The sequence below is a fragment of the Colossoma macropomum genome, unplaced genomic scaffold, assembly GCF_904425465.1.
Source record: "Colossoma macropomum unplaced genomic scaffold, Colossoma_macropomum, whole genome shotgun sequence".
NCBI lineage: Eukaryota > Metazoa > Chordata > Actinopteri > Characiformes > Serrasalmidae > Colossoma > Colossoma macropomum.
Genome location: NW_023494786.1, coordinates 20,307,466 through 20,325,139, shown reverse-complemented (window position 1 = coordinate 20,325,139; position 17,674 = coordinate 20,307,466). Strand labels below are relative to the sequence as shown.

The 17,674-nt window shown below is 39.3% G+C and overlaps 1 protein-coding gene across 1 annotated transcript in view; it reads left to right on the top strand.

Moving 5' to 3' along the window:
- Positions 1 to 10,427, top strand: part of foxo1a (forkhead box O1 a) — a 44,658-nt gene extending 34,231 nt beyond the window's left edge. The window contains exons 2-4 of the mRNA XM_036563405.1: positions 1,096 to 1,287; positions 1,689 to 2,926; positions 4,988 to 10,427. Of these exons, the coding sequence (XP_036419298.1) occupies positions 1,096 to 1,287; positions 1,689 to 2,926; positions 4,988 to 4,991 (1,434 nt within the window). The 3' untranslated portion in view covers positions 4,992 to 10,427. The remainder of the gene's footprint in view (positions 1 to 1,095; positions 1,288 to 1,688; positions 2,927 to 4,987) is intronic.
- The last annotated feature ends 7,247 nt before the right edge of the window (positions 10,428 to 17,674 follow it).

The window sequence follows — 17,674 nt, the reverse complement described above, 5'->3', positions numbered from 1 at the left end:
CTGGGATCCTGCTATTACGGGATGGAGAGCACTGTGGTCGCAAGTTTTTTGTTTTCTGTAAGAGAACCCAAATTAACGACAGAGTGGGAATACTCTCTACATGAGTTTAGATGCATTGCAAATGACCCTTATAGAGAGTCACTTGTTTCATATGCAATTTGGCATGTTGTTGATATGTTCTGTTGCTATGTTGCAACAAGTCCATTTGTTGAACAGAAACACTTCTTCTCCTTAATGCTATTGTGTGTGACTGGTGAACTGGACAAAGAAAAAGATTCCCCTCTTTCACTTGGCAACAACATGTGGGCCAATGTTTGTACGGTCATATCACCTTGGCATAAGCATTCATTCTTTCTTTAAGCTCCATCGGTTTTGTATTAGAGGACAAACCAAAAGGCTTGGCTTGTGAAATTCAGTTTTTCTAGTTTTTGCCCACTACGAATTATTTTATTTTTGTCTCTTCTGGTTAAGGTTTAGCAGGGGATCTGATAAGTAAGTGCTATCCTGTTTATTGGAGTAAAAATATAATATAATAATATATAATTACATTACATATAATCACTTCTCAGTTAACACACATATGCACATATGGAGTTTGCATAAGGAGTTCTTCTCTTGTGATTAAACATAGTCTTTTCTTGTTTATTAATAAACAGTTCACTGCAAGGACATCATCCTTCCCAAAAATAACTTTTGTTGGCTTTCTTGGCTCTCGTAGTGAAACGTGTAGTGAAATGTAGAACACCACAGAGATCCCATGATGGTTTTACCTTTCACTACACATTTGCATGTTGGCATATGAGTTTGTTGTAAAATATTTGTATGTATTTGCTTATGAAAATTGAGGGTGACTACGTTATATTAAGGACAAAGTGATCGTGATCTTATTGACTATTGACGGATGACTGGAGGGTTGTTAAGTTGAAAAGGGGGGCAAATATAAAAGAAAAGGTCAAGAGAAAAGAGGGCGCTGAATAGAAAACAGCTGCTATGAGGATTTGCACTGTGGTGATTTACCGTCAGAGCAGAATTTACTGGAAAAAGGGCAAATGCTGGTCATAACAGTCTCTCTCTCTTCCTCTCTTTCTCTCGCAGAACTCGATCCGGCACAACCTGTCTCTGCACAGCCGCTTTGTACGGGTGCAGAACGAGGGGACGGGGAAGAGCTCGTGGTGGATGCTCAACCCCGAGGGCGGTAAAAGTGGTAAGTCGCCCCGCCGCCGCGCCGCCTCCATGGACAACACCGGCAAGTTCGCCAAGAGCAGAGGGCGTGCAGCCAAGAAAAAGGTACACTGCCAAAGTCTGTCCTCATCCACCTCCTCGCGTCCTGGCCAGCTATTATTCATGCAGTAATCCTGTGAGGTCAACACATTGGAGACATATTTAGTAATGCTTGAACTCAGAAAGCTTTTAGATGTTTTGAACTTAAAATGTTTTCATCAAGAAAGCACGGGTTCATAAGCATATCATCACTGTTGCAAGAAACCTTAGATCTTCGAACTGTGGGAGAAGGAAAGAAGTTCGTAACCTCTGTTGTAGCTTATAAATAGTTATGTTTGTCCATTCATCATGAACGGTTCACACAGTATTTTTTTAATAAAAAAAATGAAAGATTTTCAAAACTACTTTAGTTATAATCCTTGATAGTGTCCATTGTAGGTAGGTGACTCCTCTCCTGTGCTCTACAGCTTGCTCTTCAAGGTGGTCCTGATGGGGGTGCAGACAGCCCGGGTTCTCAATACAGCAAGTGGCCCGGCAGCCCCAACTCCCACAGCAACGACGACTTTGACGCCTGGACGGCCTTCCGCCCTCGCACCAGCTCCAATGCCAGCACAGTCAGTGGCCGCCTCTCGCCCTTCATGTCAGAGCAGGATGACCTGGGTGACTCAGACATGCATATGGTCTACTCTGGCCCTGGCTCTGGTGCCAAAATGACCTCCACCCTTCCAAGCCTGTCAGAGATGGCCAGTTCCTTGGGTCACAGCAGCTCGGAAAACGTAATGGAGAATCTCCTGGACAACCTTAATCTGCTCTCGCCCAAGAACCCAGCTGTGGGCTCTGCAGGAGGACCTGGGACAGGCTCTAACCAGTCTTCACCTTCATCTCTCCTTCAGAGCAGCCCTGGATATCCCTCTTACAGCTCACCTGGCCTGGCTGCCGTCAACCAGCAACCACAGCAAGACTACCGCAAGTGCCTGTACGGTCAGGCAAGCATGGGTAGCCTGTCCTCCATGTCCATGCAGCCTCTGCCAGAGAATAAGGCCAGTTTCGGAGGGGGTCCTGGAACCATGGCCCAGTTTAACTGCACCGCAGGACTGCTGAAGGAGCTTCTGACTTCAGATTCGGAGCCACATGGTGCAGACCTGATGCCCTCTGTAGATACAGTGGTGACCCAGTCTGCCAACTCTGCAGGGCGCATGCTGCCCCCTTACACCAGCAGCCGGGGCGAACTCATGGGGGGCGGAGCCTCTCACAGCCATACTCTGTCTCACCCTCACACCATTCACAGCCAGGCTCCGCCCACCACAGCGGCCATGAATGGCCGCACACTGCACCCCCTGACCAGCATGAGCCATGGGGGTGTAAGCGGACGCCTTGGGTCAATCAAATCAGCCATGCAGATGCAGTATGGAACGTCCAGTCATGTGGGAGGGGGAGGAGGACTTTCCTTCTGCAGCCTCAATGGCAATGGGTACAGCCGTGGCCCTGGCCTGGCCCCCGAGCAGCAGCACCACCAGCACCTGGAAAAATTGCCCAGTGATCTGGACGGCATGCCTGTGGAACGCTTTGAGTGTGACATGGAGTCCATCCTGCATGACACTCTGATGGATGGAGACTCACTGGACTTCAACTTTGACCCAATGACGAGCCAGCAGGGGTTCCCACCACACGGTGTCAAGACCACCACTCACAGCTGGGTGTCGGGGTAAAGATACAAAAATTTACTCAATTTTCCTTCTAAACCGAAATGTTCTTAATTAGTTGAGACACGTTTGGCGTCTATTGTTTGCTTCTTTAGTTTTGTGCTGTATTGCACAGTGTCATCTATAAAAATGGACAAAATACAGTCTTCATGATGACTGCTTGTGCTGTTTGTATGTTTAGTACTGTGCAAAGTCAGAGACTACCCTTCACTTATTTAATTTCCAGTCAAAACTGCCAATAAGTACAAATAACCCTTTTTGTAGTGTCAGGAAAAAGCAGAACGCATATATTTTGCAAAAAAAATACACAGGAGCCACTAAAAATATATATATTTAATTTTTCCAGTATTTTAATGTGATCAATCAGCCAGTTCAGTCTTTATTACAGCTTCCATTCTTTTGGGGAGACTTTCTTTCCGTTTTTGCAGAGATATTTTTTCACACCTCCAAAATTCAGTCTTAGAAATTGGTTGTATTTTCTACTTCTCACGATCAAAGTAATCTCAAACATACTCCATGATAAAGAAGTCTGGTCTGTGGGGTAGCCAGTCCATTTTTCTGAGAATACCAGCTTCTTTGTTTTATCTGCATTTTTTTTCTTTTTTGTGTATTTCCTTTTCTTAGTGATGATGTCTACATGTTGGTTTTCTCAGATCTGAAGCAAGACTGGAGCTTGATTTTCTTCTCTCTCTTGAAGATGAAAGCTTTAAGTCATGTTTTTTTGATGGTGACAGTTTTTTTTCGTCTTCTTGGTTGTTAGGAGTCCCATTTTCTATAGGTCTCTACATATTATAATGTTTTGGAAACTCCTGTGTTTTTATTTTCTTTCACATTCTCCTTATCTCATTGATTATTTTATATCTAATCTTCTCAGAAATATCTCCTGAGAAATGAATGACTGGAAATTAAGTAAATGAAGGGAAGTGTCTGACTTTTACACAATGTAAGGTTTCAAGCAGAGTCAGACGCTCGCAGATGTAACTTACAGAAAGGGCTTTACTGATAGGAACAAAGTTCAAAGTCGTCTTCAAAAACCAGGCAGTGTTCAGATCCAGAAGGCACAAGAAATACACACAGACATACATCAGACAATGCATCAAGTCCAAAAAGGGAAAGGCAGAAGCGTGGTTTAAGGTGCAGGCAATTGGTCAAAATCCAAGATCAGAATCAATGCAAACAAATCCAAAGGGCAGAGCAGAAAGGGCAGAGTCGAGAAAACGAAAGGCAAAATCATACACGGAATACACAACAATAGAAACCCGCTCAGTAGGTCACAATAGTGGATACAATACCTCGCAACTTTACTAAGCTAAAGCCCGGGCTTATATACTAAACTAACTGTGTCATATGACAACTAACACAGGTGATTCACATCGATACTCCAGAGATCTAGAGCGCTGATAGGAGCGCGGAGTCACGTGAGAAGTCATGCAATTCCCAAGGTTCTTGGGATATTGAGTCCGTCTCAGTGTTATTGCCTAAGGGAAGCTCGGAAGTCATGTGATCTCCCAGAGGATTCTGGGAGATTGAGTCCGAATCCACAAGGGAGTTCAGTGGATGCGTGACACACAACACTGTATACACTATTCTTTTGTCCATTTTTAAAGATGATATTTCAAAGATGTCAGTCAGTTATACAGTGTCTACAACTACATAAGTATGCATATTTGAGATTAATTAACAAGTAGACACAATTTGAGGCAAGTGTTTGATGACATATGAATGCATTTCGTACTGTGCTAAACTGGTAGGATAAATGCTTCCGTTACTTGTTAATTACATTAACCTTGTAGCTCCGGTGCAAAAGTATGCCTTGGCTAATCAACTACATTTGAGGCAAAGAGAAAAGTGTGTAATTTTTTTTTTTTGGCTGAACAATTTTTCATAGCTTTTCTCCAAACAAATATGTATGTTATATAGTATATAATAAGGAAATATAGTGCATTGGCAGCAGTTTTTTAATGTGTTGGTCTGTTTTGATTTGGTTGTTTGCCTGAACCTGCTAGTTTGACCCTCTGTTTTTTCTATTTGCAATGCATTAAGTACCTACCTTTTTCTTACAGGTAAAACATTTCTGCCTCTCAGACTGGAGAGTAACAGTCCAAAGAGGCCATCCTTGCCCATTCAAGCAATGCTCTCTTCTACCGCTTCTCATCAAGGACATTCCCCTGCTCTCCCTCTGCTCAGCCGTGGCTGTGATACGACCGCACACTGCCAAGGACATTAGATCTGTGAGGAGCAGAAGGATGCTCTGCTCTGTCGCTATGACGCACCTTCAAACCAAGTGCCAAACCAGGTGCCTGTACTACTTAGCCAAATCACATGTGCTTTATTTTGCTGCCTTTTTCTCGCTTTGAGAACCAGTGGTCAAATCAGGGCAAAAACAGCATGGTCCACAACCATGGCCCACATATCAGCCACAAGATACATACACATACATACATGCACATTTAGACATATGCAAATATGCATCACAGTTACCATCTCGATTATCAGTACAATCAGATTATCTCTATTAAATTCAAACTGTGATCAGGTGATTTTTTCCCAGCATTATAATCAGACCCTCGCCCTTTATCCTTCACAGCCCTTTAAATTGACCATTGCATGTCAACATGTCATCTTTTCTTTAGTCTTTAGTGCTGTTAGAGCTCAAACTGCTGCCCTTGGCTTTCTGCTGGGCATCCTAATGTCTGTATTCAGTGCTTAATGCCCTGGATATTCCACAGCTGGCCTTAATGGGAAAGAGAACTGGATCCTAAAGATGAGCGTGTGTATATAGTCATATCCGGACAAAGTCCTCCACGGCAGGACCTGGAAGAAGTTAGGGAAACCTCTTGGCCTCCTAGGACTATGTTACATTATAACACTTTCTGTTCTCTCCTCTGTTTTAGATTCAGAGCAGATGTACTACACTTTTTAAAAAGAGTGTATTGCGATTATGTTGTGTCCAGATCGTTTACACAAAGAATTCAGCAATCAGGGCAGCAGATTTAACATGTTTTATGAATCTGAGAGAAACTGGATCTGACACTTGACATTTCTGTTGGCTCATTCGCACTCGTGAGGGTGCTTCTCATTCAGACTGCGTACACGGTTCCACATTTCTTTGTAAATACATGGTAAATACATATGGCAGAAGCATAAAGTTGATATATTTGAGATTTTTGTTTTGAAATTTTGTTATTGTTATTATTGTGTATGGTTGGCTTTAGCTGAGGATAGATTAAGCTGTGTATAATGCATGCACGTTTCAGCAGTGTTTTGGGGTCCTCAAAGGACAAGTCCACCAATTTTTTCAAAGTTTCTTTGTGTTCTTACATTGTAAGCTCTCCTAAAAACTGAAATGTGAGTGTATAGCCTGTCATATCTTCAAGATGCTACATTTACAAGTCTCAAGGAACACAGTGTAAAATATTTAAAACGGTTGTATGATAAAATTCAGTATCATATTAAACATACAGCAAGGTTTCATTAAAAAAAAAATAGAATAAACAGACCTGAGAACTGTCTAGGTGTGGTTAATATTGTGATGAGGACATGCAACTGACAGTCCTCAGTCCAACGACCTGCTACAGTGCTGAAGCAGAAATGAGAAATGAGTCAATTGGGCTGTAAATATGAAGGTTATGTTGTAAAGTTATGTTGTAGACTCTGCTGTGTCCAAAGCTCACCAAAAAACATTATCCAGGTTTTATATGGCAAAGTCTTAAAGAAGGTAAAGTTCTTACTCACTTTACTGCATGATGTACATCTAGGGAATTCAGGCGTGGTCAGCTGAACGAATGGGTGGACATTCAGGTGACAGGCAGACAGATAGGCTAACTTACTAGCGCAGTTATGCTTGCCAAGTTAGCTTTCGCTTGGTCATTATCTTTCACTCAGTATGTTTCTCCAGCTGAAACACAAACAGACTGCAGGGGTGATCATACAGCCCACATGAACCATGTGAGGATACTGCTTATATATGCATGACCCAGGATTAGGGCTGCTCAGTTTACATTGAAAGAGGAGAATGCATCTGCCATTTAGTGGACATTGAGAAGTTATTCGTGCGACATGCTTGGTACATGTATGTTGAGTGCCCACAAAAGCAAGAGTAACCTACTTACAAAGAAAACAAAGATTTATATTCCTTTAACCGTAGACCAGAATCTTGACTTCATAGTCTTCTATTTGACTTTTCAAAACTCACATAGGGTAGGTCAGAAAGAACAAAGAAATTTTGAAGAACTTGCTGGACATGTCCTTTAACATTTCTCATGGGGGTCCCAAACACAAGAGTCTTGTGATTGTGGCTAATTATGTAGTTGAAAACTACAGTGCAGGCAGGCTCTTGCCAGTGTGACAGCATAGAATGGGCCTCCCTCTGTGTTATCAGAAAAGCTACAATCCTCTGCCTTTAAGAAAGCGTAGGGAGATTTATTTACTTTTGTTTATTTATTAGAGTGAAGGAGAAGAGATGTGATTGAATCACGTCACAGATTATCACAAATGTGTTGTATTTTTTTTCTCTTTCTCTCAAAATGCAGGCACTGTGATGTACATGTCAATATGTTTGTGATGTTCTGAGTTTGTGCTGCCTTTAAATTTATTGATATAAAAAAATGCCTTATTCAAGACATGACAAAGTAGCCCCACTGCCATGTTTCTTTCACGCTCTCTTTTTTCTGGTCACTGTTGTTTGAGCATATGTCCTCAGAGGCGGTGATTCAATAATAAGCTTCAATATTGCTGACACCTCTTACCTCGTACCACCATTATGAAACCCATGAGCTTTCATTTTGTTTTATTCACTCTGACACCCCTAACATTTGTATGTATTGGCACTGCCAGAGGGCAATTCATAACATTCTTTCTGAATCATTGGATCAAGCTTCAAAAGAACAAGTCGGGTGAAGAGGGAAAGCTGCTTGGAAATTGAAGAATAGCTTTTAAAGCAGAGAGTTACAGTTATTTAGAATAGTTATGCTTTGCAATTCTGCTGGTGAAATGTCAGTAAATTTGATCTAAAGGACACAAATCTAAAGGGCTCAAATGCATATAGAGGACAAGGTTATGAATGGCAGGTGTATCAGGCATATAGTCAGAAAGTTTTGAATTAGTGGAAGAATTAATGAATGTGAAAATACATTGAGTGCACATTTCAGCAGGACATAAACTGGATGCATTGAACCTTGAGGATTTACAGAAAGCACTCTGAAAAGGCTTCTTAAACCTTCTGGCACAATTCACCTCCTCTTACTCATCTGGGTGTGGGATTTGGTATGGATAGTTAGTGAAAATGAATAGGGATGCACTGATTAGGAATTTTTATGGCTGATTCTCATTCCTTTATTGGCCAATGGATGATTTTTTGTGCCAATTTTCATTAGTCTTTTTGTTTTTTTATTATTACCCAGAGCTCACGCTAAGTGGGGTAAATAAACATATCACATACATTAGCACATCCTCCAGTACTTTCAGTTAGCCAAAGCCGGAATCTAAATAATATTATTTGCTTTTTAATGGCAGAAACTGGCATTTTAAATTCTTAAAGACTTTTTAAACTTAGTCATAGATCATTGCTTTAAAAAAATCCAAATCCAAAATAGCAACTTTACAGGGTAAGACAAAATGTTCTGAACTTGAATTTAATAATAACATTAACTTAAATTTAAATTAATGTTAAGATATTTATATTTAAGTGATTTTGGAGCATTTCTATTGGTCCGATCATCATGAAATTTTCACACAATGTAAAATGCTGATGATTAAAAAAAAAATGAAAAAAGATACATGACTAATTCAAAATAATAAATTCTTGGTTGATCTTTGCAGATTCCTATCATGCATCCCTAGAAGTTAAGAATAAAATCCATGACAGTTCATATTAGATAGGGCCAATGTGGGCACAGGATGAAAAAATATTATGAATTTCCACTTCACATTTTACTGATTAATATATTTTTGTTAGCCATTCTGAGCCCTCTGGCTTTGTTCCCTGTCTACTCTTCCCATAATTCAGCCCTAGATAAAAATGTAAGCATAAAACAAAATGAAAGTGTGGAAGTTGCTGGTGGTTGTACGAGGACATCGCTATATTTACTTTTCAGCACTTTTTTCACCTCTGAGTATCAGAAAGTTAAAACAGCCCAAAGCTATCGAAGCCTCGAGCATATTGTGAAGCAGGCTGAACGAACAACGTTTTTGAAATAATTAAGCAGTACATAATTGTAAGACTTGAATCTGTTCTGCAGGCTGAACTATGACTTTATGAATACTGACTTATATAACAAGCGTACACTTTGGAGCAATTTGGACATGTGAAAGCATGTGCAGTTTGAAGTGCTATGCAGTGGCTGCTCTTTAAATGTCAAACAGTTGAAGTTGTCACAGAAATGCTTTCTCTTCAAATAATGGCATTTTTTTTCTTTACCTGAGGTTAGTGTGGGACACACAGGCAGCAGAAAGCTGCCGAAAAGTCTATTCTAGAACATGATTGATTAACCTATGAATTATACTTCTTGTGCAGGCCACTTGTTTTAAAGCAGAGACAGACAGACTATATATCATGGAGACAGAACTCTTCTACTAATATTAATCTGTATACATATTTCACATATGGACAAAACCTGACCTGTATTGTATTTGCTTTGTTAATTCAGCGATTGCTCACACCTATGCATTCTTGTACTTCATTTATTATTTTTGTTACCTTTGGTTTGTTTTTACTGATGACAATATATTTCATGTACTATGGAGCTGTGGAGAAGTTATGATGTTATGAAAAAAGAATATGAAGTATTTAGACCATAGATGACCTTTTACATGTAAAGCTTTTTTTGTAAACTGACTCTGTTATTCTTGTATTTAGCAGCAGTTTTTAAATTAAATATAAACGTAGATAAAAAATATAAAAACAAAAGCAAAAATATGTAATCTAAATCAAATTTGAAAAAAAAGATCTGTTTATTTAGATTGAGGGGTTTGGACCAATTTTTATAGAAAAGAATCTATAAATTAAGACATTGCACTTTCATAGAGGGACAAAGCAGTGAAGATGTGACCTATTTTTAAGCAAACTGTTACATTTCTTAACTTATGTACAGAAATGATTTGATTCACAATCAAAAATTATATATATATCTATATATATATATATATATATATATATATATATATATATATATATATATAATGTATGTGTATCTCAACGTGCAATCAGCTTATGTAGAAAAAAATAATAAATCTTTATAAGAGAGAAAAGGATGTTGTTTGGAGATCATTGTTATGCTGACATGTCCTACCTGATCCAGTACATCTTTCTGTTTTACATTCAGCTTATTGGCAGTAAGCAACAGTCATAGCCAGTTTGTATAATGTGAGGCCATAGCTCTTTGATTTAGTTCTTGATGCAGTCGCCTGATGTGCTTGTATTCCCCATACAACAACCAGATTGTTGCTGCTGTATGAAGCCATATGTGTACATAAATGATCTTACATAAAGAAGAATCCAGTGTGCCTCTCTCTCTTGTGTCTTCTTTTTTTAAAGACAACTTTAAAGGTTATGTGGTGGGATTTTAAATGTGTGGCATTCCTTCATATCGCCTCGAGTTAATGACATTGTCTGGAATAACTGCTGCTCTATTTCTGCTTTAAATGAAGCCTGGGGTTGTTTAAGGTCATGGGTTTTCACAACACAGGACTGAGAGTCACAGTCTGACCTGTCTGATGCTGGGATACATAGAAAGTCTTACAGAACTTCTCATCCTCTAGTTGGAGCAAACACAAAACCTATTCATATATCAACACTATATGACCAAAAGTTTTTAGACACTTGTTTATCTAATATTACTTCTGAAATTAAGGGTGTTAATTGGGAGTTTGTTCCCTGTTTGCTGCAGTAACAGCATCTACTCTTCTGAAAAGGCTTTACATAACGTTTAAACGTGGTTAGGATTTGATTATATTCAGCCACAAAAGCAGTAGCGAGATTGGATGATTAGTTCTGGAAGATGTTGGATGGTGCTCCGTCACTAGAGAACACAGTTCCACTGCACCACAGCCCAGTGCTGGGTGACTTTAGCCAACACTGTTGGTTATGGTGACCTTAGGCCCAAATGCAGCTGCTCCAGAACATCCCATTCAATTTCCAGTGTACTTTTAATAGAGATGATAAAGATCAAGCTGTGTGCACAATTGGACGCCCGTAGCAACTAATTAGGAGTACCTGGATACTTTTGGACATACACTGTTAACTCATGAAAATCCCAGGCTTATTACATACTAAGACTTATTATTCAGTAATTACAGGGACTTCAATGCAAACTGGCTAAGCTATTCTTAGATTATTGAAGTGTGTAATAAAACTTTGGGCCTGCTGATAAACTCTGGCCATGTAAGGCTTTAAAAAATGAGGTGCCTGTAAGTCAAAGCCATAGAAGAACCATTTTTGTTCCCTAAAGAGCCATGTTTATAAATGAGATGTGCGAGTCTGGAAAACTTTTAAAGGTATAAATAACCTTCACGAGTTCTGTGTATTTTAATAAGTAATTTTGGACCATTTTATTTGTGCCATTTATCATTCAATTTGCACACAATGTGAAGGGCAGCTGCCATGTTCATATGGTGGAAAGAAAAAAGAAAAAGATGAAAATGGAGTTACAAGGTTTTTACAACAATAGTATAGATTGGCCACAGAAACTTAAACAACTTTTTATCTTACAGGCTGAGGTTATTTACAAGTACAGTCCTAGCAAAAAGGTTCTATTTTACAATTATGGAAACTTTTTGGTGCTGAAAAGAAGCATTTTTAAAGAGTCTTTAATGAACCATTTAGAACAGATGATCCATCATGCAAAGGAACTATTTAAGCATTGAAATTGTTTTTTTTTTATCATGGTTATATATAACCTTTGCCTTTACAAAAGCACCTTAAAAAGCCCCCATTTTTTCAGCATGATAAACAATTAAATAAACCTTTTGAATTTGCTTTTATAAGTCTGCAAGTAAAATGCTTTTTATTACAAGCTTGGAAGTTCTGAGATGCTGCAGGAGGAGGAAAATCACATGAACAGATCATTCTTTGAAGGAACCGATGAAAGTTAGTCAATTCATTAGAAGTATCTACTCATGAAGAACCCATTCACCCCCGCATAGACTCGATGTCCTTTTGAACTCGGCACAAGCTTTCTCCTGACGCCGAGATACAATCAACCGTGGGCTTCAAAGCCAGATGGCACTGGAGAGAGCAGGCCGTGAGAAAAGCTGTGGGGATCTGAAACCCTTCTCTTTCGACAGTATAGAAAGCCAGCAGGGAGAAAATATGTGCAGGTCTGGCACTTTCTCCTCTCTGTGCTCTCCTCCAGGTCTGGGTGTAGAGTTTCTGTTATGGCTCTGGCTTCCAGCTGAGGCCTCAAGGCTGGAACAATCCCAGCCTATAGAGCCCGCCACCTTCCTGCCTCTCACACTCGCGAGCCAGGAGTTCTCGGCCCACCGGCTAGCTACCAAATAACTCTTCATCCCTTAAGAACCTTCAGATGAAGTTGAAAATGGCCCAGAAGTGGCTCGAACCTTAGAAGCGGTTCACGCAAGGTCTCGGGCGCAGCTGGGAGAGGACAGGTGGAAAAGCTCAGCCCAGACGGAGAGCTGGCTTTAACTTCTCCTCACTGCTCTCCTGAGGTTTACTCTTCTTTTCTCTCTCTCTTAGTGCAGCGGTGTGGTCCGATGTTCCCTTTAAACAGCGTGTGTTGACAGAGGGGAGAGTGCAGGGAGGAGGGAAAGAGAGCAAAAGAGAGAAGGAGGGAGGGAACAGATCCCCCCCAGAGGCTGCTTATGAGCAGACTCCTGAGGAATTCACTGTGTGTGTAAGGCTAGCATGGACAGCAGCCAAAAGCATATGCAGGTCTGTGCATTCTCCCAGGGGCCAGGCAAGGCAGGCAGGCAAAAAGCTACATCAGGACACAAACTTAATGGCTTTTCAGCCAAGAACCTTTAATTTTCACCAACAGCTTTTTATTTTCTCTTCTTAGTCTTTCATTTTTAAGCAACCCTAGCGGGGTTCTGGGATTCTGGGATACAAAGAAAGCCTTAGAGAACTTTTGATCCTCCAGCCGTAGCAAAAACAAAGCCCATTCACACTGTATATCATCATGATTATAAGAAAACTTTATGCATGATATGTTTAAAAGACACCTGCTTTTCCAATGTTTCCCTTGAAATCAAAGGTATTCATAGTGTAGTAACAGTAACAGCCTTTATTCTTCTAGGCTTTGCATTAGATGTTGGAACATTGCTGTGAGGATTTGACTAATTTCATTCAGCCACAAAAGCTTTGGTGAGGTCAGCTACTGATGTTGGATGATTAGTTCTGGATCACAAACACAACTTTAATACATCCCAAACTTATCAGCTGCTGCAAATGTTAGGGGGCCATGGTGACCTTAGGCTCATGTGTGGCTGCTCCAGAATGCCCCATTCTACTGACAATGCCTTTCTATGGAGATTACACAACGCATGTGCATTTGTATGCCTGTGTCACCTTAAACTAGATGAATTCACTCATTAAAAGGGGTTTAACCAGTAACCATGAGGAGTTTGCTTAGCACTGCTCCCTCTCACACTCACTACAAACTCATCTATAGTTTTCAGCACTAAATCTGGGTACATCCCATCATTCAATTACAAGAAGTGTAAATTTGTATAAAATGCTGCAGTATTGCTGTCAGCATTTTAAAGATAAACGTTAGGAGATCTGGCATAAATACAGTAACTACAGTTATTCAAATCTGAGCGTTGCATGATCATCAGCCAGCATATTAACACAGAAGGTACATTAACAATGAAATATATGTCATGATTTTATAACTCATCTGAGCAATCTGGACTTCTGTATTGAAATCGCTAAGTACTTTCCTCAGAATGTATATTACCTTTTTGAGAAACATTCAGCAACCGCAGTGGGAAATATGAAGGGGGCAATGGAAAGGGGCTCAAAAGATCTCATTAACCCCCTAAAACTCACCTAAAAATGCTTCAGTTCCTCAGTCTCATAACACTATAACTTACATATTAATTACATAGTGGTTACTGAATAATGTATAGTAGTTACTGATGATAACTGAATAATAAGTGCCTGGAGTTTCAAGAAGGATGGGTTTCAAAAACAATCTGTGAAAGAAAATCCATGCTCAAGAGCTCTTCATCTACACTGCTGAGATGAGTGAATACATTTACACTGTATAAACACCACTACTCAATATTTTATTCAACCTTTAACACTCTTGTGGTGTCTCTTTCTCTCCCTCTCTCTCTCTCTATCTCTCTCTCTCTCTCTCTCTCTCTCTCTCTCTCTCTCTCGCTCTCTCTCTGAGGATAACATTCTGTGTCTTTGCTTATCAGGATAGCTTCACCTCAGTCTCCCAGGCTCCTCTGGGTCCTATGCTGGAGTAAATAAGGCACAGTGGGACACAGCAGAGGGCCCAATAGCTCATGCTACCCACCAGGTTTCTATCTGGGGAGTATACTGAATAGGAACAGACACATTGGAAGCACTCATGGTTCTGCTTCCAATCCACATAAGATACTGTACTGCACGAAGATCTGAGCCCAGCAAGAAAACTGTTTAAAACTATTTATCTGAGCAGTAATTTCTCTGCTCATCATGAAACATTAGAGTCAATAAATAATAATACAGTAAAAAGAATACAACAAAAATATAGTAATGTCTTATAAGCTGGTTAGATCACCACAGGTTTGGTTCCTCTTTTTATTGATGTAGCCCAGCCCTTGCATGGATTTGTTAAATTCCACCACCAGCACAGCACCTTACTAAATAAAGTGCTAATTTTATGTATTTGAGCAGCTAAACAAAAGGTATTGGATGGTAAATAATGCAAATGACTTGACGAGGGGTTTGGAATTGGGTAAGCTGACACATAAAATCACAGTGTCCGTTTATGATCTTTGTGTGGATTTACGTACCAAAAGCAGTGCTAATTCACTTTCACGTCCATTTTTGTCATTGCTTTATTCCTTAAAATTAAACAAGCTGTTTTTATTACTGTTATCACCTTTAAGACAATACATGTAAATGAGTTCTGTTCTGATTGGCTGCCCTGTATTTTGTCTCATTCAAAAGTAGTTCAAGTTGACCACTCCTTACAACTTGAGTTCAAACTGCTATCAGCTGAATAGGCTGAATATATTATGTAAATGTGCTGGTTTTTGTAACATCAAAAAATACACTTAAATTAGTTTCCATATATGGAGTAAATGGAAGTGGAGTGAATGGTATAATTCAACAAAACTTTGATGGTGTTTTCATACTACTTTAAAAAAAAACATGGAAAATGTGATTTTTCTTTGGTCAGTTCAATTGTGGCACTAAACAAAACTCCAAAAGGCCTGAAACGCATTAAAATGCACACAAAACACAGCTGTAATCAAACTCACGTCTCAATTTGACATTAAAAACATAAGTTCTGTCAGATACTAGAATGTAGGTTAATGACTGCTGCCCCGTTTCTGTTGTTCCAGGTCTGCAGGTCTTATTTTCCAAGAGCTGAACTGACCAATTAAATTTATACAAAAGTTTAATGCAACCCTAATGACAGAGTTCCAAACAGAAGTAGAGCTAGAATCCATTCTAGCATACAACTAATGAAAATGGTCCAACTTTGCCATCAACAAGTTTTGGTTAACCCACAAAAGTTGAATTTTAAAAGCAAGGTTAGTCAAGAAAGATGTGTGTGTATCAAAAACACTTAGTTGCATCATCAGAGAGGAGTCTGTGCAGGAAATTAGATGGAGAAAATACTATTGATGTTAATAATAGTAAGCTGGCAAGCACAATAATTATCTGTTTGTAATTAAATGCTAACTGTTCAACTGGCTTTGAAAGCAAATAACATACTGTATATTTTACTATACATTTTACTGACCTTTTAAAACAATGCGCCGTGCAATTTCTGTAGGACTCTTGCTGGTAGCACTGGCCATCCAATAGCACAGCTTAAATGAACAACTTTTGTTGAACATCTGAACATGAATTCTGCAGATGTGGTGTTTTCATCTCCTGCATTTCTCTTGATATTTCTTTGGGTCAGATGTGTGCGTAAAGGAGTAAAACACTGAGTTTATTTACTTAATATTACGATGACTGCAGAAAATCAGATTTTGTCCAATGGGAAAATTCAGAAAGTAATGGGAGTCAGGAAATAATGGGAATTCTGCTTTGCAACTAGCCATGATTGATTGATTGATTGATTGATAGATAGATAGATAGATAGATAGATAGATAGATAGATAGATAGATAGATAGATAGATAGATAGATACTTTATTGATCCCAAAGAAAATTTACTCACAGAAGTAAACGTGACATTAACATTACATAAAATTTGACTTCATGTCACAACTTTGACATTAAACACAAAATATGAACGTAAAGCATCTAAAAGAATATTTTAATTAATTTCATCAGATATGCAATTGGTTTCAGCATCACTCCAAAAGTGTTTTGTTGTCGTCTTGCAGGCGCTGTGTTGAACACTGCTTGCTTATTTCAGGTACCGTGTTCTGTTTTCGCACATGTGCAGACTGAGAAATCAGAAAGAAATCTGAGTAAGAGTACATGTGCTGAGAAATTATGTTTACATGACCATATGAATAATAAGATAACTGCAGAAATCTGAATATGATAGGATTATTAAGTGCATGTAAACACACTCAATGTCAGAATGTAAGCCGCATTTCTTGGCTGTATTTGAAGGATGGTTTGATTGGAACAGATTTCGATGACATAGCAGTCTATAAATGCAGCCCACCTAGAATGCAATGCAGCTGATAACTAAATGTCCTGGATTCCTGAATGGCCACAGAGTTTAGCATTCTATCAAGACTAGGGACATTCTAGGGACAAGACTAATCTCCTCAGAGCTGTGGCCTGAAGGGAACTGAGTTTTGAACCCCCTGGATTAGAGAGTTATTGAAACGCTGTGGGAAAAGCACTATTTAAATAAAAGGAATAATAAGAATTATAATCTATATTATAATTATATATAGATTATATACTATATATAATTATAATTATAATTATATACATGTTTATCTCACAGTTTCCTCCATTCTCACACTTTCAAACAAATGTGCCCTGCAGTTCAACACTGTGCAATTCTTACTTGTTTTTGACCTGATTATGGTGGCAAAGAAGACCGGAATTCATACAAGTCTCACTCTGTGTATTCAATATGCTATTTTTTATCATTGCTCAGAAAAGAGCTTGTACATACCTGAAAGTATTGCGAAAGTATTGAGCCAATGGAAAATTCAATGTTTTATATAGGTAGATTATTAAACACTGTAGAAAGGGTTAAAAATAACTCCACAATGATGAATAACAAGTATCATTTCTTGCTCACTTATGAAATGTGACTGGTCTGGAGACTGGAAAGGAGCATATTTCTGCTCCACCATTTGGAGGCATGTGAGCACTCTGACATAGCAGACTGGCCCCAAATCACTGAAGCTGCACACAAAGTGAACATGACCAGCAAATTCATCAACCCATATACACAGAGAGAGAGAGAGAGAGAGAGAGAGAGAGACAGAGAGACAGAGAGAGACAGAGAGACAGAGAGAGAAAGAGAGAGAGAATGTGGAAAAGCAGAAGCAGATGCAGTTAGAGTATGTTGGAGTGGAGCTGGTGTGTTCAGACTGGCGTAGACACGGCTGTCCTCAGATGACTTTTCTGTGGAGATGAGAGCAGCA